Source organism: Sebastes umbrosus, chromosome 7 (genome assembly GCF_015220745.1).
Source record: "Sebastes umbrosus isolate fSebUmb1 chromosome 7, fSebUmb1.pri, whole genome shotgun sequence".
Lineage (NCBI taxonomy): Eukaryota > Metazoa > Chordata > Actinopteri > Perciformes > Sebastidae > Sebastes > Sebastes umbrosus.
Genome location: NC_051275.1, coordinates 6,058,052 through 6,082,189, shown reverse-complemented (window position 1 = coordinate 6,082,189; position 24,138 = coordinate 6,058,052). Strand labels below are relative to the sequence as shown.

At 39.8% G+C, this 24,138-nt stretch overlaps 1 protein-coding gene across 1 annotated transcript; it reads left to right on the top strand.

Annotated features, from left to right (window-relative positions):
• Positions 1 to 2,984: 2,984 nt before the first annotated feature.
• On the top strand, positions 2,985 to 23,331 carry wdr95 (WD40 repeat domain 95). The gene is made up of 29 exons (XM_037774592.1): positions 2,985 to 3,426; positions 3,574 to 3,627; positions 3,713 to 3,790; positions 3,941 to 4,006; positions 4,536 to 4,766; positions 5,882 to 5,967; positions 6,090 to 6,182; positions 6,267 to 6,312; positions 6,412 to 6,458; positions 8,178 to 8,295; positions 8,432 to 8,501; positions 8,942 to 9,182; positions 9,273 to 9,378; positions 9,678 to 9,829; positions 10,098 to 10,200; positions 10,354 to 10,460; positions 10,560 to 10,639; positions 10,731 to 10,785; positions 10,873 to 10,918; positions 11,311 to 11,370; positions 16,747 to 16,909; positions 16,998 to 17,093; positions 17,201 to 17,259; positions 18,903 to 19,035; positions 19,168 to 19,207; positions 19,610 to 19,698; positions 21,803 to 21,987; positions 22,112 to 22,213; positions 22,338 to 23,331. The coding sequence occupies exons 1-28, from the start codon at positions 3,415 to 3,417 to the stop codon at positions 22,178 to 22,180; spliced, it is 2,685 nt and encodes an 894-aa protein (XP_037630520.1). The 5' UTR covers positions 2,985 to 3,414; the 3' UTR covers positions 22,181 to 22,213; positions 22,338 to 23,331.
• Positions 23,332 to 24,138: the final 807 nt, after the last annotated feature.

Here is a 24,138-nt window from a genome sequence, read left to right as displayed (position 1 = left end):
GTTTGCAGCTTGATAACAAGACAGAACAAAAATTGTGTTGCATTTATTTAATGGGTTCTATCTGCACAGAGTACCACAAGCACTTTTTGATTAGTCTGTTTTGCGTTGTGAAATACTGTTTTCCAAGTCTTTCCAAAAGGAATATTAATTGTCTTTTTTGTTTAATTGTTGAATTAAACATTCCCTTGGTATTTGCAATGAAAATGTAAAAATGCGTCGACATTAATGAAGTGAATTAAACTGTGATTACCTGAAAATTGCTATAATAGCTGACTGATCAAAGTAAACAGTGCAATATATTGTACAAGATTTAACAAGGCTGTGTCTCTCTATGCAGCTTCTTGTCTTTAGTTTTGTCATCTCAGTTGTCTCTTGGTTTCTTAGTTACCGTGGGGCCACCTGCTCTGCTCAGGTGTAATGTCAGAGTGAGTGTCAGGTAGGCTGATGGGAGATCTGTCTGATTAACATCTGTTTGGAGGTCTGTCTGAGGAAATGTGCTGCACTAAAGTCGTCTTTTTTACATTACATCAACCTTTAAGATACATCATCTAACAAGGATGCCATTGGAGAAAAAGATCCGCTCTTCTTCAGCTTCAGGAAGGTTAGAAACCCGTCATGTGACCAGGTAATTTGTTTTTCTCCTTATAAATGACATCTTTGTTTAGTTTTGTTCCTATTTAATGCCAATTTTATCTTCATTTTAAGAGTTTTATGTGGGATAATGGGACCATAGGTTGAGGCCTTGCCTTGTTTCTCTGTCATGTTCAGAAAATGTTTGCTGTTGTCATGGTGCTCGAGTTACCATCTGTGGCAGCACTGAGCCGTCACCATGTAATACAGGAAGTTACACTTACAATCACACTCCTAAGATTACACGTATTTCTCAATATTGTGTTGTTACTGGGGAAGTTTTTTTTATGTATACATAAATGTACTTAATACTTTAAGACTCAGTTTGAACCATTGGAATAATGAGTTATAACTCTTAAGTAACTTAACACTCTGAAGATGTTTTCATTACTTGATAGCTTTAGGTTAATTTGAAATAGCTCTGATTTTATGTATGTATTTTATTTATACATTTTTATTTTAGTTTTATTTCTGTCGTTTTTGTATTTGATTTGAGTGTGATCTTGCTCAACGTGATGCAGAAGAGTTTCTGATGAACGAGATATGTAAAGAGGCCTCGTTTGTATTTCTCAATAAAAAAAAAAAGATTAAATAGATTGATAAGAAGTTTCCATTTGCGCATTTTTAATGTTTGTAACTATGTTGGCTACCCTGAGTCAAATAAAGATTAGGGCTGTCAATCAATTAAAATATTTAATCGCGATTAATCGCATGATTGTCCATAGGTAATTGCGAATAATCACACATTTTGTATCTGTTCAAAACATATCTTAAAGGGAGATTTGTCAAGTATTTAATACTCATATCAACATGGGAGTGGACAAATATGCTTGCTTTATGCAAATATATGATTATATTTATTATTGGAAATCAATTAACAACACAAAACAATGACAAATATTGTCCAGAAACCCTCACAGGTACTGCATTTAGTATAAAACAATATGCTCAAATCATAACATGGCAAACCGCAGCCCAACAGGCAACAACAGCTGTCAGTGTGCTGACTTGAATATGACTTGCCCCAAACTGCATGTGATTTTCATAAATGTCTGTAAAGGGGAGACTCGTGGGTACCCATAGAACCCATTTTCATACATATATCCTGAGGTCAGAGGTCAAGGGACCCCTTTGAAAATGGCCGTGCCAGTTTTTCCTTGCCAAAATTTAGCATGCTTTGGGGCGTTATTTAGCCTCCTTTGCGGCCTCCAAGCTCATATGGCATGGTTGGTACCAAAAGATTCTTTAGGTTTTCTAGTTTCACATGATGCCAGTAGCTTCATTCTAGCTTTAAAGCTGAACCCCCTACAACCTAAAAATTGCAAATTGCGTTAATGCGCTAAAGAAATTAGTGGCGTTAAAACGAATTTGCGTTGGCGCGTTATCACGTCAACTTTGAAAGCCCTAATATAGATACAATAATGACCCTCTGATATACCTTTAATGAGTGCCAAAGCAATATTTACCCATGATAACAATATAAGAACAGTGCATGCATTTAATCAAAACAACATCTCTCATCCTCCAGCATCCTCTCTGAACTGGGAAGCACAGGGCACGGGGCGACAGGGCCAGGTTGTGGGGGTGAGAAAGTCAAGGATGATTTCTCAAGACAAAGGGGGGTCAGCGAGGACAGACAAGAGCAGCCTGAGTGGCTGGTTCGAGAGCTGCTGAGACAGAACAGGCGAAGACACTCTGTCACACTGGGAGATGAGGCTCAAATCATGACACGACAACACCACGGTGTCGACTTGACTCGCAGGCTCTGCAGCCTCAAGGTACAGTTTTCACAACATCTATATGAAAGTAAATGTGGTCTAATTGAATATCTGTATTTGAAAAACTGTCCTAAATCTAAATTGTTTCAGTACCATGATAGATTTTCACCCTTTCCCAATGAGTCTACTTTCTTTAAGTTGCTGCTTGAAGCCTCAAGGTGTCACTAGAGTGTTACATTGTCACAGACTCTTTCCCAGGTGCTTAAACTCAACTCCAGCCGAGGCATATCTCACTCACAAGGTGAGCAGCAGAATGAATGTGAGGTAATGCCAAAAGTGCCATTTTAAATCAAGTTGATGATCAATTTACTCGCAGCCTGACGGTGCATCGGGCAGGAAGATCTGTCCCAGAGCCAGGGATGGCCATGTTTCAGGCCAAAGTAAAACAAACATAGTTGCTGAGCCAACTACTTAAAAGGACCCCAGTAGATTCAAATGCGAGCTTTCAAGCCGACAGGAATGATAGACTGATGTAGGAACGGCTGGTGAAAATGCACCATCTGAAGTTGCAGATGTCAGTCACACTCTCCCGCTTAATGTAATGAGCAATGTGCCGTGACAGATTAGACGGAGCGGGCTCAGGAGTTCAAAGTTATACAGTTCTAATGAAGGGATTTGGAAAGCAGTCGAGGCTACGTGAACACTTTCAGCACTTCCATCATTCTGACTGATAAAACAATTATCTCCGCAATTCAGGAGATACCGTGGGGAAGGCTCGACTCTAGTTACATCCTTGAGGAATTAGGCTGTTTATCCCCGTTATTTATTAATGATAGATCAAAAGGGTGTCATGGATCAAGGACCTGTTGCTAGGAAACCGGGGCAAATTGAAGAGAGGCCATTAGCATAGAGAGCATGGCCTGTCATCCGGCCTTGTGCAAGCATCTCAGAGACATATCATAGCCGGTGATGGCTCGTGGTGGCCTTTACAGACAGTCATTAATACTCAGTCATGTGCGTTGATAATTACACAGTGTTAATATCTCCTCTCTAGCACTCAGACTTTATGAACTGCCTGGTGAGTGGACTGAAAAGAAAATTGGAAGGAGCATTTTATTCCAGTCATTACTGGTGTTATTGTGTGTTTTGCTCTTTTCTTAGAATATGCATAAACAACCTGCGTTATTAATTTGCTCATATCATAATATTATGTTTTTCCTCTAAGATTGATGAGACGGTATCACTCGACAACCTCCAGAAATTGAAACTAGCGTTTGAGGTACTGTATAAACTGCATCATTTAAAAAACAAAGTCTTGGTTGTTCATTTCTGGAAGATTTGACTGTACTTTTTCCTTGTAATAGGATTTTGAAACGGGTGGCTTGAGATCCATTGATGCGAAGAATTTTGGACGTATAGTGAAGAAGTGTTTGCCTAAGACAGTAGGACACTGTGACATTTCTCTTTATGTCTTACTCTCTCTCAGATTCTCTCATCCCTGTGTTCTCTCCGTCTCAAGCCTTTGCAATTTCCGTGATTAATTTACAATAAGTGTCATTGTTCTTTATCCTTTTGTTCTTTGAATTTCACAGAGCGATGTGCAGATTCAAGGGTTGTTTAAGAAGATTGATTATTCAGGCCAGGGAAGGATTTCATGGGTGAGATGAAATTCATATTTGTTTCTTATGGAGCATGCAGAGTTTTCATTCAGGAGGATTGCCTTAGTTATGATGACACTTCTCATGCATGCTAACACCAGGGATTTGTAATAAAAAAAAGTTAGGCGACTATGAAATGTGACAGGGTTATTTTAGCAACCTGTAATTCAGTTGGGATTAGTGGAGCAAGTGTAACTGTATAACTCACCTGAACATGATGATTCAGGCTAAATCAGCTCTTCTAATGCCAGGTTAACTACAATAACACATCGTACAAAGGTAATGGTTTCCCAAGTTATAGCCTATACATTGATATTGACTCTTGGCACTTGACTTGATGATCTTGTCAGGTGTCTTCGGCTGGATAATAGTCTATTTTAACAGGTTGTATGGATTGTAAAGCCAAATGTTGTCCTGGTTTGCAAATTTTAAACCAGTGATTAGAAGATATTTCCAGATATTTGGTGTAACACTGGAGTTTTGGTTTGTTTTTTAATTGCTGAACCTAACACAAAGTCATGTGACATAGGGGGAGCTCTGCACACACATGCTGCAGGAGTACAAAGAGAAGCAGGAAACTGCGAGACGCAGTAAGCAGGTGGCTTTCTCACTGCCGGCCACCATGAAGGCGTCATGTCATGGCATCCCCATCGTCAACATCCACCCCAGCCGTGATGGCACCATGGCAACAGTGCGAGAAGACGGGGTTGTTTGCTACTGGAGCCCCGAACTTAAACCACTGAAGACCAAACACATGTTTGTATGTTTCAACTTTTATACATTTACCTGAACACTTTAAGGATAAGTCTGGTGTCATTCTATATTGTTCTTATTGTCAACAAATCCCATGAAAAGACCAAAACCATCAATGTGTGACTCCATCTTTCAATACCCTGCCTGTGGCACTCAAGCCCCAAGCACATTAGTTCCTAATGAAGACACAACTCTTAAAAAATGGCACATGAATATGCAGTTTCATAAAAAAAAAAGCATCAGTCATTTCCTAAAACAGCTGGGCACAGTGCCCATGTTCATCATAATGAAGGAACCCAGTGCTCATTAATGTGTTTTTAAAGGTGCTCTATACGATATCCAGAGCACTAATGTAGAAGCAAACAACTATTTGCTTTGTAAAGATATAAAGGAGTAATATCTACCTGAGCAGAGAATGAAGTCGCTCTCTCTCTTTGTGTGTTGTGATCCGAGCTTCTCCGTGCTTTGTTGACATAGCCGGGCCGGCCGTGCGTGCCTTTTAGTGCATGTTAGCGCATGTGAGCGTGCCCCACTGGCTAACTCACGGACGCCGCTCCGTACTGTTCTCATACGGCGGTTACAGTTGATAACGCTATCCCGACCGACGGTGGCGTCACGGAAGTGTAGTTAACTTCGATAGCTCTGTCAGCATTGTTACCGCTGTTTCCACTGTTAGCACTCTTAGCTACGTGCCGCTGGCTCAGCCATCGCCATGTTGAGAGCCGTGCAGAGCAACACGTTCTCATCCCAACACGCCATATAACGCAGCTTCGCCGCGCCCCGTGGCATCACTTTGTTTTTGGCATCAAAACCACTATATTTACCCTTGGCATCACTTTAACCACTATAGTAAAAATAATAGGAAAGAAATACATGGTTCTTATATATACTAGGTGAAAATGACACTGAATGTGGGACACTAACGAACAGCCTATTGTACCGTGACGCACAGGACATGAACAGCTGTCTTCTGGATGAAAGCCTTGTTTGTTGGACCTATCCACCTCCCCTACCTGCCGCCCGCCGGTGTTTGTCTTTTCACTCTTTAAACTACGTCACGACACTCCCGGCGCACACAAATGTGTTTACATTATAATTTATTAATTTGTTAATTTCTTACAGAACGAAGGATCTGCAAACAGGAAGTCAAAGTGGGCGAGCGACTTTACCATGATGACAGAGTTCAACAAGCTGATGATCGGCACGGGGTAATATGAGAAAAGGTTTAATAAAATGGCTTCCATTATTTATTGAGTGCATTGATTTCTCTCGCTGCAGGTTCCGCACTATCCCGGCTTTGTTTATTGTGTGTGTCTTCATTATCTCGCAGGGACAGAGAGATCCAACTTTATGAGCTTTCCTCTCTGGTGCCTTATTGCCAGATCAATGCACTAGACACAGTGCCTCTGACATTAGACTACGGGTGAGCAACAAAACAGCACGTTAACATATCTCCCAAATGTCACAATAAGTCACAATAACGGTTTGTGTTTTTTTCCTCATATAGCTACACTGGCCCAGATAAATGTTGTATTGTGTATGGAGACACAGACGTAGGTCCTTTTGTTAAAATCTAATCTCAAACAAGAATAATTAATTATATTCCTCTTGATTAAACCTGGCAGAGGTTCATCTTTGTGTTTGTGTTTCAGGGATGTGTGACTATCATTTTAATATCCTCTGTTGGAGACACCCTCAGGTAATTGTGCTTTTCTAAAGACGTACTACACACAGTCAGTCTTATTTCAACTCTTCAATCAACCATCACACACACACACACACACACACACTCACACACACACACACACACACACACACACACACACACACACACACACACACACACACACACACACACTGTTATTCAGTATTATTTAAACAGGAACGAGAGGACGCCATAGCAAGGTATCATAAACACATTATAAAGGTATTACTAGTATATGTATACAGTGTCTGAAATGTTCAAGCATGTTTTCCAGCAATAATCTGCCAGCTCCTCAAAGTCAGTGATTAGACTCTTTTGACCAAAGGAAACCCAGCTGATCCTGAGGGAGACATCAACTATTAACAGCCAATCAGATTTGTGTACTTCCCTCTCAGAGCATGTTCTTGACTGATCAAAAGGAATTTGTATAGTGAAAACCAGAAATGAGTATGTTTCCTATGAGTGAGAAACATTTGCAGCGGGTTTGGTGATTCCTGTAAAATAACTCTTTGATGAGTAAAAGTGTTAGAGACTCTCCTGAGTAACGTGACTGATAGCAGACCGATACAATAAAAGCCCTAATGACAATTCAGAAACAAAATTATGTAATTAGTAGGGCTGTCAATCGATTCAAGTAGTTAATCATGATTAATCGCAAATTAATCGCAAATTTTTTATCTGTTGAAAATGTACCTTAAAGGGAGATTTTTCACATCTTATCAACATGAGAGTGGGCAAATATGCTTGTTTTATGCAAATATATGTAAAGATTTATTATTAGAAATCAATTAACAACACAAAACAATGACAGATATTGTCCAGAAACCCTCACAGGTACTGCATTTAACATAAAAGAAATATGCTCAGATCATAACATGGCGAACTGCAGCCCAAAAGGCAACAACAGCTAACAGTGTGTCAGTGTGCTTTGATTATCATAAAGTGGGCATGAATGTAAAGGGGAGACTCGTGGGTACCCATGGAACCCATTTTCATTCACATATCTTGAGGTCAGAGGTCAAGGGACCCTTCTAAAAACAGCCATGCCCGTTTTTCCTCACTAAATTTAGCTTAAGTTCGAAGCATTATTTAGCCTCCTACGTGACAAGCTATAGTATGACATGGTTGGTACCGATGGATTCCTTGTTGGATATCAGATTTGTAGCTGTGAAATTCATATTTATTTGGATTTCTTTAAAAAAACATTGAGCACCTGATTTTATATTTTCTGTAATGGCTGTAAAAAGGTTGAGAATCTCTTTGTGTCATACAGTATACTGTACGTTATAGTTGTTCCAGTGAGTCAACACTTCGTTGTGTTGCACCAGTATCGTAGCCATCACCATTTAAAACGTTCTCTTTTGTATTTTCTCTTTTCTCAGTTAAACGTGGCAGATTTCAATGTATTCAGGATGTATGTGAGATCGATTCATGGCGAGTCTTTCACAGCAGTGATTGGGCAATTATTTTGTTCTGCTTATTACAGAGAACTGAGTGTATCCACTCTGTGAGCGTCTGAAAAATATCACCGGGTAGGAAGCTATGTTAGCACAGAAACTTCAAACATGTGGTGGGAAATTATACCTTTGCTTCCTACCGGTTCCCCGTCAATCAAATATATTGCACCTATATATTATGTATTGTGCATATGAGAGGCAGAAAATGTGACCTGTTTCTGACCTGATTGCACATCTCTGTTTCTCTTTTTTATAGATTATGGAATAAATTACCAAAGATTGAAAATATGCCCAGCATAGCGGTGGACAATGCAGTGCTTTCTCCGAATGTGACATTTATCAGATGGAAGGTTCATCACGACTGGGTAACACAGGTGAAGTTTGACATTTGTCCATGTGTATATACACTTCTCCTCACAAAGAAATTCATTTCAGTTCAATAACAATACATTTTACTTGCATTATGAACAGATAATCCTGAAATAGACTAACTCTTCTCTCTAACTTTAGGCAAAACATTTTCAAAGTTTTCAAGCTGTTGTCTCCTCATCAAATGACGAATCTTCTTCCCTCGTTATAGGTAATTTCTCTTTTTCTTTTCTTTTTTGGCAAATGTTCAGCACCATCAGGATAATTACAAACAATCTAAAACTTTCATTATTGTGACTTGGGACTGTGATTTAAGATCAAAAATGACAAATGCTGAAAATGATGATAAAAAGTATTAAGTCCTTTCACTCTACAGCGTGCAGCAATTAAACTCGGTGTTGAACATTAGGCAGCCTGGTTGGAGAGCTGTAAGGGATGACGCATGATGACTCATCCATCAAATTCACCAATCAATGCCAGCGTGCGTGTGTGTGTGCGTGTGTGTGTGTGTGTGTGTGTGTGATCGGCCATGTCCTCTTGCCAGCTTGGTCATTTATTCTGAAAATGGCTTACCCTTGCTCCAGAAAGCATGTTTGATCGATGCTCACACACATGGCCTTGTAATAAAATGTTTTTTTTCCCCTTCTTGAGGCTGCGTGCTGCCTTTAACAGACGCTGAGCAGCAGTTGAGTGAGATCAGAGAGGCCTGCTATGAAGGTAAGACCAAGAAGGTCCAACTGAGCTGGACTCCACAGCTCCGGGCATCATGTGACCAGACGGTCTTCGCCGTCTACAAAGGTGTCAAAACCTTTGACCTTTGTCAACAGCACAGTTTGCTGGTCACCGGAGGCATGGACAGACTCGTACGCATGTGGAACCCAAATTTTTCTGGGTGAGGAGCCAGAAATCAGTTGGCTTTCATTAAGACAATTAACATTACATTAATAACCCACCTCCTCTTTGTTCTGTTTTTCCCTTTTAGGAAACCGACGGGTATTTTGAAAGGCCACTCTGCTCCCATCGTCTACCTCCACATCGTCTCAGAGGACAGCCAGATCTTCTCTGTCTCCATAGACGGCACCGTGAAAGTAATTCATGACTCATTTTTTTATGCTTTGCTGATTTTGTAAATTTGCTTTCATATTAAGCCAAGTTCCAGTCACATGACCGGAGCACAGCCAATAGGAACGCTCTCTCAATGAAATCTCCCATCACGGGCTAGATTTTTTAAAGCCTGAAAACAGAGCCATGAGGAGGTGTAGAACTTGAATTACAATATGCTGAAAGGTTATTGTGGAATTTTGGCCCAATGATGCCAAAAATATACTGCATACTGCCACTTTAAGTGAATACTTCTTCCCTCGCTGTTCACCTGTTGCCTTTTCAGATTTGGGATATTCAAGATCAGTGTTGCCTGTTTACAGCAGAGCCCAAAGCCAGCAGGATTCACGGTGACATATCTGCATGCTCGTATTCCTCTGCTATGAAATCCGTCTACATCGCAGCAGACTGTATGGCTGTGCTCTCCCTGAAGATAAGGTTGGCTGTCATGCCTTTGTGTTTTATTCATCAGAGAATCCAATGAAAATATTCCTCAACTGAACTAATTTTAAGGACGATGGTTTGTGAAATTCTAAAAAAAATAAGATGGCTGAAGCTTTTGAAGATTTGCTTTTGAGGGATTAAACATCATACCTTCACCCAGAAAGACACAGATTTTAAGATTTTTTCCTTCTTTCAGAGATGACTGCAGCATCTTAATATTCATCTCCCTTTTATTCATTCTATTATCTTTTGCCTCTGCAAGGCCACGGCTCCACAGCCGTCTGACTGTTTCACATAATGAGACAGTAATGTGCTGCGGCTACAGCAAGGAGTTTCGTCAAGTTGTCAGCTGCACTGAGGGATCTGTGAGTGAATCAGTACTTTACAGCATCCCAGACACAGACGACCCAACTTCACATTATCACCTAAAAAATCATCCAGTCTGTTTTAAACGTAATCATATATATCATTTATTTATTATCAACTGTACTTTTAACGCAAAACGCTACTTGTTTCAGGTGGTGAAAGTCTGGGATTTTGACACTGGGCGTCAGGTTTTTGAGTTTGGCGGCACACATGACCTGTCTGCCATCACATGCATGACCTTTGACCCCAAAGGGAGGAGGTACCGTACATGGAGCAGCTCGTGAAATGTTCCACTTTTCATAAAAGATAATTAGCCACTACTTCATCACACTACAGTATGCTGTTCTTGTGTTTGCAGACTTGTCACAGGTGGAAGAGATGGTTGTTTAAAGATCTGGAACTTCAACAACGGTCAGTGCCTGAAGACACTAAAGAAGGGTATGTATTGTCATTACTTCCTCAAAACAAAAAGTTTGAAATACTTTATCATCCAGTAATTGTGAAAAATCACTTCCAATCTTTCCTGCAGAGGGTGAATGTCTAGAAGTGTGCGACTGCATCTTTCTGCAAGTTCACAGGAATTTGTGAGTAATGATGTGATATTTGGCAAGTGTTGTTGGCTCAGTATAAATTTTAATCCATGTTGAGCTTGTGCAATTTTACTTTTGAAGCTATGTGATGTCTGTCGGCCGGGACCGGAAGATTGACATTTACCCAGTGAGTACAAAAGACATGAGTTCTAGGTATTATTTGTCAGTTGTGTTTCAGAAATCCCAGTCCAATTATTTCTCCAATCCCTCCATCCCTCCATCGGATTGAATCCCATTTGCATTTGTTTACATTGTCATTACCAGCTGAACTCCATTCTGAAACAGCAAAAAGAATGACTGATAGTTCATGCCGCATATAGCCCTGTTTTGATTTTCATTATAATGAACATTTTTTGCTGCATGACAGATGACATTTTTTGTGATTGTCTGGTTAATGAGAATTTTAATGTGCTAATATGATGTTCTACCAGCTATTTTTCTGATCCGAACATAACAAAATGTGTTAATATTGAGATGTAAAATGACCGGTTTGCTGACTGTACATCTGTATTTTGTCAGGACATACCTGAGGACCTTCATCACGTCCAGAGGCCGCAGCCTTCGTGGCAGGATGATCTGGTGATTAATGAACAGAAAATTGTCTTGACAATAACTTTGAGAAAAGATGGTCAGGCAGACAAGATAATAAGCAGTTCATTGGGCTCCGACTGAAAGTTAGTATTCCCCCATGACATTCATTTCAGGCAGACTCGATGACAGCGGTAGTAACATTGGATGGATCCAATCGTTATTCTTCCATTGCTAAAAACCACAGCTATCTGTGTTGGAGGTGGCAAAAAGGACAAATTGGCTGTTTTTGTTGTGAACCGAATGCATGATAAAAAAAACACATCAGGCAAGTGCACAATGTGTGCTAGCTAATCATCATGGCATCATTTTGTTGCTACAGTGTATTTTTATTTCTAAAAATATTTTCACTAGGGCTGTCAATCGATTAAATTATTTATTCGCGAAGTCATTGCACATTTTTTATCTGTTCAAAATGTACCTTAAAGGGAGTTTTTTCAAGTATTTTATCAACATGGGAGTGCGAAAATGTGCTTTCTTTTGTGCAAATATATGTATATATTTATTATTTGAAATCAATTTAGAACACAAAAAAAGACAAATATTGTCCAGAAACCCTCACAGGCTGCATTTAGTATAGAAATATATTCAAATCATAACATGGCAAACTGCAGCCCAACAGGCAACAACAGCTGTCAGTGTGTCAGTGTGCTGACTTGACTATGACTTGCCCCAAACTGCATGTGATCATAATAAGGTGGGCATGTCTGTAAAGGGGAGACTCGTGGGTACCCATAGAACACATTTTCATTCACATATCTTGAGGTCAGAGGTCAAGGGACCCCTTTAAAAATGGCCATGCCAGTTTTTCCTCATCAAAATTTTGCATAAATTTGGAGCCTTATGTAGTCTCCTTCCCAAGGTAGTATGACATGGTTGATACCAATGGATTCCTGAGGTGTTTTAGTTTCATATGATGCCAGTATCTTCACTCTAGCTTTAAAACTAAGCCCTCTACAATCTCCATGGATTGACTACATTAAAGCAAAACAGCAGTGGGTAGAATTGGAGCAAATATGATTTAAAAAAAGTTATTTTTATAAAACGGGCACTATATCCTGACAGTAGTGGATGAGACAGGTAATTTAAAAAAAAAATCACGTTCCTCTGTGTCCTCCAGTGTCCTCTGGTGTCCTCCGGTGCTCCTAACAGCATCTGCAAGATTTCACAGACCAGAGGAAAACAATCAATCAGTGCCGATCTTGAGCCTTGCCGTCTCTGAGCAGCTGTCAATCACTCATAAACTCCAATCAAACTGGTCAATCTAGGCAGCGCTGATCAAATATGAATCAATATTCTGCTACTGTAATGCCTATTTCTCTCCTCAAATGTTTTTAGAAACATCTTGTAGTGTACTGTTTAGCTGTAAAATGAGAAAGTTTGTGACTGAGTAGCCATGTTGAGATCAATTGAGGAAATACCAAGCACCGCCCAACGACCAGAGCACAGCCAATAGGAACGCTCTCTCTGAAATGACCTGTGATTGGCCAAAGGACAGCCATGGTTACAAGGAATCATATTAAGATTTGGATTATAAAACATAAAATATGATGTACTGTATATATTTAGTAGTACATAAAATAGTTGAATTAGCTCCACATTCACTGCACTATATTATTATAATGCTGTATACAGGCTTACTTATCACTGTGCATTATATAGTAGAGGTGCTTGGCCAGTTCTGTCAGCTCTACCTCAGTCACTGGTGCACCTTCAGGGCTGTGGAGATAAAGCTTCCCTGCTGGTTGTTTGTTCATATAACACACACACGGAGGACACTGTAGTCTTTGGTCCTATAAGAGTCGTTTTTGCTGACTGGCTGGAAAGCTCAGAGAGAGGTGGGTAACAAAGCCTCTCTGATCTCTGCCCTACTGTGCAGCATCGCCTGTAGAATTTTATTTTAAACTCAGACAGCAAGTTATCCCATCCCCCCTGTCTCGCTTTTATTCTCCCTCTTTGCTTGTTCCATTTTCCCCCGAATTTCTATTACATATTTTGAAAGTTTTTAGTTTCTTGCCATCTTCCTGTACGCATATATATACTGACTTAAATAGTGTAATATATAATATTGAGGGTTTTCTCCCAAACACATCCTCGGTGATGTCCTCATATCATACAGCTTTTCTTTGTGTCTAGAAGTCTCAGTGCAGCCAGGCTTTGACCTGTCAGCACCTGTCGTTTATGACAGACTCCAGACTGCTCCAGAGAGTCTGAACTCTCACTGAAGTGTGAGGATGCTTTTATCACTGACTCACTTCAGAGCACATGTGGTGCGCACCAAATGCCCTATGCACTCTCCCACTCCAGTGTCTTATAGGGTTACCTCAGTATTTCATCCCATGGTTTTATTCTTGCACATAAAATTATATCAAGATTAGTTCCAGAGCACAAGTTTAGGCACGTGAATGGTTATTGTGTATTCATCTATCTCAACACAAATCACCATAAGAAATGCAGATGATTCGATCCTCTAAAAAGGTCACAGTTTTGTAATCCAAGGCACGTCAGATAGCTGCTAACACCATTGGTATTCTTTAGGGATTCTGTTTCTCATCATTGAGGATTTATATTTGGTGGATTGTGAAAGAAACAACTCATTTAATCTGAATACCCAACCTTTAGACTACGATATATCCTAAAATCAGCTAATTGACTACTGCTATATCAATAAGCAAGAGTCTACAGCAATCCTATATAGCCGCTCTGCGAGGTTGTACCAAGTCATGGTGGTGTTTTGAGCTAAATGCTAACGTCAGCATGCTAACATTATGATGTTTAATATACTCAACATCTGTTAGCTAACAATTACTAATTACCACTAAACTCATAGTATTTTCACAATGGGAGTGTTGTATATGTTTTAGTTTTGCAGTTATTGAGTGTGACAGGAATGAGTCCTAAAACCCGGAACTGAGTTCGCATTTTAGCACTTCCGGTTCACTCGTCTGGAAGTCAATGGGTTTTTTGAATGGGTTTTTAGTTTGATGTTTGAAATAACGTCTGTGGTTAACACAAGCTTAAGAGAGTTTAACGTTTTGTCCTATGATTTAAAATACGTCAGTAAATATCCCACTGGTGAATTTTGAAGCCTTTATGTGTCTTAAAAAAGGCGGTTGCTAATAAGTGGCTGAATGAGACTACTAAACGCCATCACATCTCTCGTCCGTCTTTACAGCCTCGTTGTGTATACCCGCGCTCATGTGACCGTAGTGTACTTCGTTGATAGCATAACGTTAGCTTTTTACTTCTGGCGGTTGCATTCACATTTCAAAAATCATAGAAGCGGTGTCCATTTGTGAAGATTATCTTGCTGAACAAAACGTGTAAGTTTGATAAATGTTTGTTTGCCACAGAGTTTATTTTCTGCAATAATCCAAAACCCAATAATAAAATCCCATAGGCTTTTTGTCGAGGGAACCAGGGCGATGCTAACTTCCTGGTTAGCCTACAAAAATACGTCATCTCTGGAGCACTCTATTTGGTCGCAACCAAAGTATGGGACAAAATAACATTTTGGCCTGAGGGTGGTGTTGGAGGCAAAGTCAAGGGGATCACCAAAAATCATTAGGATTTACCATCCAAATTTCATTGCAATTAATCAAATAAGAATATTTCCCAAATAAATAAATTTTCCTAAACATTTCTGCTATTCTAAACATGTAATAACCAGTGATTTTACCTGATAATGAAGTGAAATCTCACTTCACCACCAACTACAATAATTGATGCAGCCTCATGCTCTCAAAGCTGTTTATTCAGCACCCTGATTAATATCACACAATATATTAGAGTTCCTTTATGTGATTTTTAGCCGTATGATGAGGTCAGGTTACCTCTGACAGTAGGGCACAGGTCTCTCTCTACATGAGCTGTAGGAGGGAAAATTGATTCTCAGTAACACTGTGATCCATTATAGGAGGTGACGTTGAGTCCCCTTCCATCTCCTCCATTATGGCTGGTGGTTACACTCAACCCCAAAGAGGCCCATTAACAGAGCACAAGGAATGACATTACAGAGGCCAGGAAGAAAAGTGACCCCTTTGATTATCTACACAGCCCTCTCTGGAAATTGTTTTTTCATTAATGGCCTGCAGGAGGAAGATCAATGGGTTGTTCTATATATATTGGTCTCTTTCCCTTATCCACTGAGCCTCGGGTTCACTGTGAATTTTTCCATCCCTCCAGATGGTCAGTGTTGTGTTGCATCTCATTAATAATTTAAAACATGGCCCAGTTCAGCTAAATATTTCTCTTGGTCTTGAAATATAATTTACAGTAAATTCACTAATCAGTGCCTATAAGTCAAACATGCCATCTGCTTTTCCTGATTTGTGTACAGTTTATTGTTGGCAGCATCGCTCCAAGCGAAATAGGCCTATTCCTGTCGAGTTCAGTGAAAGAAAAGCAAGAAGCACATAAAGCGCAAGATGAATTGCTTTGTATATCGGCGTGAAGTACAGCGGCAGGAGTAATGTTTGACTTGTCTGCTCGCTCAAGGGTTGGACATCAAGTCTGTCGTTGATCCAAAATGTGTGACACACTTGGCCAGAGGACTGTGAGGAAAAAGCAAAACTTCAGTGAAAACTCTGACATTCACGGCTTGAAACGAGTCAAAACCTTTTTCACCCACCGTTTCTCTCAGCTGCTGAATGGGACTCCTTCAGAGAGACATTTCTTTGAAGTTTTTTGGTGGACAGACTGGTGACCTTTAACCTCACTTCACCTATAGCCTATTCTGTGAGGTGTGCACTCCTTGATCATTTCTAAATTGATATGGTTAAAGAAATAGTTTGGCATTTTGGGAATTCACTTTCTTAAAAGAGTTAAATTAGAAGTTTGATACCACTTTGAAAAATGTGTGATTGATATAAGCCACCAGCAGCAGCCTGGCTCTGTCTGTATAATTTTTACACTTCCCTTTTTGGCACAGACTAAAGAAACAAGATATCCCATGTTAATTAGTGAGCTTTATAGGTGCTAGTAGTGCTAGTTTTTCTTTTGGTTTTTACCTTCAGACAAACCAGGCTAGCTGTTTCCTCTTGTTTCCAATCTTTGCTCTAAGATAAGCTTGAGATAAGATAAGGTTTTTTTTTCCCAAAATGTTCCCAAGAACTATTTCTCTAAAAGGATATGTACCATTAGTACCATATCAGGCTTTATCTGTTAGAAAATACTATTTGGTTTTAAAACTTGTCTCTTTCCTTTCCAATGTAAGAGCTCATCTTTGAAGCTTTAAAGAGGAACTACGCCCATTTTCAAATGTGCAAACAAAGACAGAAATCTTTGGAAATAAAATTACTGCGGCTGAACTTTTGAACGTTTTACCCTGCAGTTGTTTAGAGAGACTCACACTTTGTCTTTCCTCAGAAAAATGGCCATAAGGATGACATCCTTTGTGTTGCGCAGTGTCCCCCATCTCTCCTCGCCACCAGCAGCTATGATGGAGAGATTATAGTGTGGAACGTGGTTTCTGGACGTATACAGTGTCGGTTTATCAGCCCTCTTCTAGCTGAACACCAAAATGTTGAAGGTGATTTTATAGCAAATGTTGAATCTATTCAATAACAACTCTGATGTGATCAGGTCATTGCATTTATTTGATGTTTTTTCTGTTACAGGACTGGATACCAGTGTTCCAAGCATCATTTTCCTAAAGAACTCCAAGTTACAGCAGTTTTCCTCGGCGACAGCTCTGCTGTCGTCTGGAGCCACGGGTCAGTGTTATGAACAGCGCTAATTATAGCGCATGATTGCATTTTACAACCTTTCAGAATGTCTTTCAATACGCTGTTAATTACTGTATATATTATCTCTCTTAAAGGTTGTATAAATCTCTGGAACGTGCTCGGTGGAGGAAAATTTGTGAGCAGCTTCAAAGCTGTAAGATATTTAACTCAACAACATTTCTTGGTTTCACTTGATATCAAGGCGAAGGACTCCAGGTTCACTTTTCTTTCTCTTACCTTCAAAATTGCTGATTATACAGGAAGATCATTTGTGGTGCACCGTTTCTTTGCTTGGTTCTAGTTTTTGAACAACTAGCAGGTACCTTCCTTGCAGCTACATAATGCAAAGCAGGGACCATTAATACCGGGAGGTGGTTGAACATCGGGGCATAAAGCCGAAATAAAACGTGCCTATGAAAGCAGAAATTGGGTTTTCAGGCTATAATGCATACAAATGTTAATATTTTTCATAAAATATACTTAAAGGTAGGGTCAGTAATGCTGAGAAATTTGCAAGAGTACAGTAGATTTTAAGAATGATCCAACTGAAAAACCCAGCCCAGTGTTGCCAACCCTTTTCCAATGAAAATAGCTAGCAGCACTAGGTCCAAAAGGCCTTCAGGCAACGAACATGGCTACTGTTAGTACTCATAGCTGTCAAGCTAGCAGCTTGTGGAAGACTCCGGTGGTGCCCGATGAGTGCACGGGCAGAGGGCGCACAGGTAGTGTGTCTATTTCACGCTTTGGCGTGATACCGGGTTGACCTGCCTGTCTGAGTGTTAGTGTCACGTTTTGCCTCACCGACCGGCATGAATATTACACAATATATAAAGGTGCAGTACCAGCAGGTGGCAACAAAACCACTCACTTAGGTTTAGGCAACAAAAAACACTTAGTTAGGTTTAGGAAAAACATACTTAAAATAACTACGTAAACTAAATACAATACGTACGGAAACAACGTAACATAAGTACGGAAAACACGTCACAAACGTTACTAAAAAAACATGTCACTAAAAAACACGTCACAATCATCACTAACGTCCCTTACAAAACAAAACACCGGTCTCCTGGTTGAAAGTCCTGTGTTTGTTGGACACATCCACCTCCCCTCTCACCCGCCATAAGGAGTCTTCTTACTTTTTATTCTACATCACTAGCTCTGAGCGTATTTACACGGATGCATTTACATTGCAGTCAGTGCAGACTGCATGGCAACAAATGACATTCATACGCTTTTATGTGGGACCGGGCTGGGCAGGCAGGTAGGTAGACAGGCAGGCCGGTTGTTCATTTCATTTGGGCCAAATAAAATGATTGGACGGGCTTATTGCAGTCCTGCGACAGCCAAAGATAACGTATTTTTATCTAGGGCATTTCATTTATTGATTGATGTTGGGATGTAATGAGAATTTCAACAAATGTAACGAAAATTGTATTCAAATTGCATTTGAAAAAGACTACCAGCCCTACCTTTAAAACAACATTTTGCTTTGCAATCATACCCCACTTAAGTTTTGTTACCTAGCAACAATGGCTCTTAACAATTTTATGTAGTTTTTTTTTATTATCATGCACTTTTGTTTCTTCATGATTAGTTTCTACAATTTGTTGCCAGACACATTTGGTATGTTATTATATATCAGATTGTTTGGAGAGGTCTATTATCTGGGGGAATGTATATCTGCAGAGAGGGTAACAGCCAGTCAGCCATCACCAAGTATAATGAATTGGGATGTCAGTGCTATAACTGAAAAGCAATCATAGACATTTATTCTTTTTTATTTCCATTTTGCAGTCTAGATTCCAACAAAAGATTACAAACCTGGCTAAAACAGACAAGGACACGTTGCTGTACGCTGCTGACCAAATTGGTTACATCTATGTCTACAACGTGGAGAAGTTTGCCCCTGAGCAAAAATCAATTCGAGGTTAGCTGCATTTTTTTCTTGCCATTGGCATTGATAAGACTTACAATGAAAATATGAAGAGAAACTGTCTATCAGAACATGCAAAATCACTTTTGTGTGAGTGTTCCTGTTTGATTTTTCACATTCATTCAGCTGAAAACTTCTGGCGTGCCCATACCAGCAGAATTACTGGGTATGTAAAACACACGTTTCATCATGGTCTGTCACAAATTCATCTTGTCTTAATAAGTTTAAAATGATCTGCTGCCAAACAGCAATTCGACTTTGGGTTGTGTCCTTAACTTTTACCTAGTTGTATTACTTAAAAGTCCTCGCGGTTACAGTGGAACCATTCATTCTCAGTCTGACTGCCAGTTGGTGGCAGCAGGAGCAGCATGACTTCCTTCTGCTACATCAGACAAACAAAGTATAGAAGAAACTGTGTGTGGGAAGGTCTTAAACAGACGATCAGTATAGGTGAGATGCTGCCCGGGGTGCATCTGCCATCAGACGTACCAACAGAGTGGATGATTTAGAGCATTCTGCCAGAAATGCCTTCTCTCATTTCATCTCATGTCTCTTCATTCTGGTCCAGTCTGCAGATTGTTGACAATGATCAAGTGGTGCTTACCTCATCCACTGACTACACTGTGCGCCTTTGGAGTACACATGGAGAATTCATAGGTGGGTGTCATTTTGCATCTGTCAATCCCATCTTTATTAATGTTCATGCAAACAACATTAATCATGGATCACAGTGATGTGATTTGTGGGCATGTTCGTTTCAGTGTGACGGTAGACATGCATGGCTGGATTAACCCACTAAGGACCTGGGGTAAAAATTAGCTTTTTGGGCCCTTATGGTGCCCCCTTCCTCCCACTCTGGGCTTTGTGTATGTGCCCTGTCACCTTCAAGTACCCATCAAGTACAGCAATCTACATGGCAGCTTAATTATATTTTGCGGCTGACTCCTACGCTACAATACTACCTGGCTCCAGGTTTACAGTGTGTCAGTTACATTTTGGTAATGACACAAATTAATTTCGGAGTATGCACCATGTAAGCACAATATTACCTAAATAAATAAAGATATTAAAACTAGTTTTTGAATTGGGCCGTTCAGTCAGGTAGTGATGCAGGACCTACCTAAAGGCTAATATACTGTACATTTAAAATAATTTCCACTAACCAATTGACACACAGCCAATCTGGGGATTTCAGGAGCCAGAGAATAATTTAGTTCCACCAGCCAAGATACAGGCCCAATTCAAAGCCACACCCTACACCCACTCCCTACCCACTTACACTCCATTTGTGCATACGTGTGGAGGGTCCGTCATATTAAGTGCCATCCCAAACCAATTACCGGTGAGTGGAAGTGGGTTATAAAACCCTCCCACAGCGAGTCTGCATCAATGTCAACTTAACCAGCTGCCCTTACCGACCACGTGCAGCGCCGTATTGTGTTCGTCATGGAACACGCTCCAATGTCAGTTCCATGAGACTACCGGTACAAACATTTACTCGTAAACTGCTCAAACTAAAAAAGACATTTAATTTATTCTACTTTATTGTCATACAGACGTTATCAACTTAGAATAAATAGATTGTATTTAGGATCAAATATACCCTTGTCTAGTCTAGAAAACGGTAGACATGTTCATTTGATTGTAAAGTGTTAAATATATATACAGTTTATATAATAAATATATGTTATATTTATTATATGTTAACATATATATATGACATATATTTATTATTTTTTACTCCTATCAGCAGCTATAACCCCAGAATTTATTATATCTTCACTGAGCAATTCTGACTTAACAGTAACAATAATTTAGTGCAATAATCTGGTTTACTCGGGCATTAACACTGCATTCATTTATTTATTTGAACTAATATTCGTATTTATTTATACAATTCTTGCATTTTTAAACACTTAATGATTTATCCTATTTTTCAGTATTATTATTAGCACTGCTGTTATACATATTTCTTATTTATATTTTATATATATATAGTAGGGTGCAGAACTGGGCCATAGTGATTGTGCTAAGCCACGCTAACTGGCTGCTGGCTGTAGCTTCATATGCCCATCATATTTAATGCACAACCTACAGAGAGACATATCAGTATTCTCATCTAACTTTCGTATTTCCCAAAATGTTGAGCTATTCCTTTAAACAGATGTTACCGACCTCGTTGGTAGTCCAGCCTTGACGTACTGTACATCCACTACAACGCTCCCTGAATCTCTGCAGTGTTTCTCTAAATGCTATTATCCAGCCAAGGGAAGAGTGTGATCCCACTTTAAGCCATCCACCTACTGAAACACTGCATCCTCATACATCCTATAAGATAACTGGGCAGAAAGCAGATGCATTTTAATTTGTGTATAACATATTTTTTTATTATCATCAGTTTTTGTATGTAGTTAATGCTCTTCAGCTTTTCCAGCTGACAGAAAGTTGACAGGAAAAAATTAGAGTAAAATTCTCATCTATCTTGATATATTTGCATATCTTTTTAAAGAAATAGTTGTCATTAATAATAATTTGGAATTAATTTTTTCAAACTGATTCACAACAACACCTTGGAAATAAAGATTAAATGTTCCTGTGTTCTATGCTGCACAGTAGAGCACTGCAGAGAAATGATCTAAAATGGATTCAGACATTGTGACATTTTCAGAAGCCACTGTTTTGATCCTGTCACATTCCTTCAGCACCATGCCGTGCAATTTGTAAAAACGTTCAAACGGAACATTTTGGTCTTTGTCCACAGGGACCTTTGGGCAGTCTGAGAGCTGGAGCGTCCACATCTCCTCTTCGTGGAAACATCCTGCTGTCCCCTACGAGGTTCTGATCGATCCTCTGAGTATGCCTGATCATGAGATTCTGAATGTAAAAACAGGTCTTTCTGATGCCATCAATCCTGCCACGACTGGGGCTCATAGAGGTGAACTAAAGGTGAGCTGCATTACATCAAGAGTGATTATCTGAACTGTGTAAGCCTATGTGTTTCTCTCCGACTCCCCCTCCGAATGTTGAACTGAACTGAACTTCGCCTGCTCCTCTTGCGGCATAATTGCAGTCAGAGACACACCGTAAGCTGAGACGTCCCCCAACATCCATCAGTGACACAGACATTGAGGAAGATTAAAAGCACACTTTACCCAGAGGAACACAAGACTGGGTGAGTTACAAGCAATACAACAGCAAAGACTACTGTACACATGCTGTGCAAGGCTTACGCCAGACTCAGCTTAAAAAGTGACAGATTTATATTTAGAGTGAGTGTGTCTTCCTATGCATTTCAGGCTATGTCATGAAACTGTCAGGCATACTAACAAGCTATCGATCCACTGCGCTCTGAAAGGCTTTGATGCTGTGGAGCCACCAAACACCAGAGTTAAGACCTGACCTCTCATAAGCAGCACTGAGGAACTGAGGCAACTGAATAAGATCAAACTGTATTGATCACAGTTGGGAAACTGGATCACTGCAGCATCCAATATCGTAAAGACATTCTTTTAAAATGGAAATAGCGAGGGGTATAGAGAATGAGGGGTATAATCATGCCCAACTGGCTTTTTCAACAACAGACCATGTGAAGTAAAACAATGGATGAAATGAATGTGTGGAAACATGTGGATTACAACATTAAGGTTCTTTGAAAGAAGCGGAAAGTTAATGAAGAATACTAAGAAATCGAAATGCTTTTTCAGAGTGCTTTTACGCAAACTTCAGGCTGTCATTTGCATTTTGAAACACACAACTGTCCAGCTCATAGTGCTGGCATGAAGTGAAGTAAAGTATAAAGGGGTTGGGTAGCCATTACCATTAGACTAGAGCAATAAAAACGTTAACATTTATTAATTCATACTGTGAGGAAGAGCACATTTTCCTCAGTATTCCTGAGATGTAGACAAATTTAGTGACTGTAAAAAATCTCTTAAAACCCTCTGTAGGCCTACACTACCTGCTGAGCACCAAACAGCAGACAGACAAAGTTAGCGACTTGCTAGTGAACATAGTGGAGCATTTAGCAGCTAAAAAGCCAGATATATTTTCCCCAGGAGTTGGTGGAGACCAAAACAGAGTTAAAAGTTGAATATTGGGCTTTTATTCATCCGTTGGACACAAACATGACTCCAAATGCGTATGTTCCTCCATGCCTGCTGAATTTTTGTAAATAGGCAACTGTTTGCCAACACATCCTCATACAACGGTTCGTATGATATGTTACAAAAAATATTCCGAATTTTTCGTGCGTTTTCCTACAAATGTCCAGCAACACGTGACGAATGTCCAGCAACACGTGTCAATTTCTGCTTGTTACATGCATACAGACTTTTCAAAGTAAACTTCCGTCTTCACAGGAAACAACATGGTTAGGTTCAGACAATAAAACTAATTAGTTAGGTTTAGGAAAAGATCATGGTTTGAGTTAAAGTGGCGTAACTCAAGTACGGACGTTACGTGACAAATAAATCAACGTTAACTTCTCGTGTCACACGGGGTACCGACACCGGGTGTTTTTTGACCCACCCATCCACACCGACTTCCTCCCCATGCGGCGTGTATCGCTCTTTATGCTTCCTGGTTCACCATTATGTGGATAACATTCTAATTTATTTTTGTGGATATTATACGAGTTTCAGTGCATTAACTTTTCGTAGGTGGAGTTCCGAATGGTGTATGAGAACAACTTGCATGTAGCCATCAACCTAAAGGTGATGATATGTCTGTGTTGTATTTACATCTTGTTTCAGTTGCCCCCTAGTGGCCCAAACATAATTCTTTCTTTTTTGAAGAATTACTGGCTGGGATAAGAGATTTTAACGTTACTGAGTCAGCTGTCCAGACCTGATTCTGTATTATCCGTGTATTAAATACATTATCTAGGATCTTGTGAAGGTGCCCTGGCATACATTGTATTATCAATAAAAACCTGCATACTTTCATTCTTCACTTCATTTGTCATCTTAGCATTTTGGCTGTTCTCTGCCTGCTTTATCACTTTAAGTGAGAGATCTATCTGAGGCTGGAGTTTTTCATATTAAACTCCACATGTATAAGGTGCAATAGGGACAGAGAATCTCATGGTAACTAATTAAA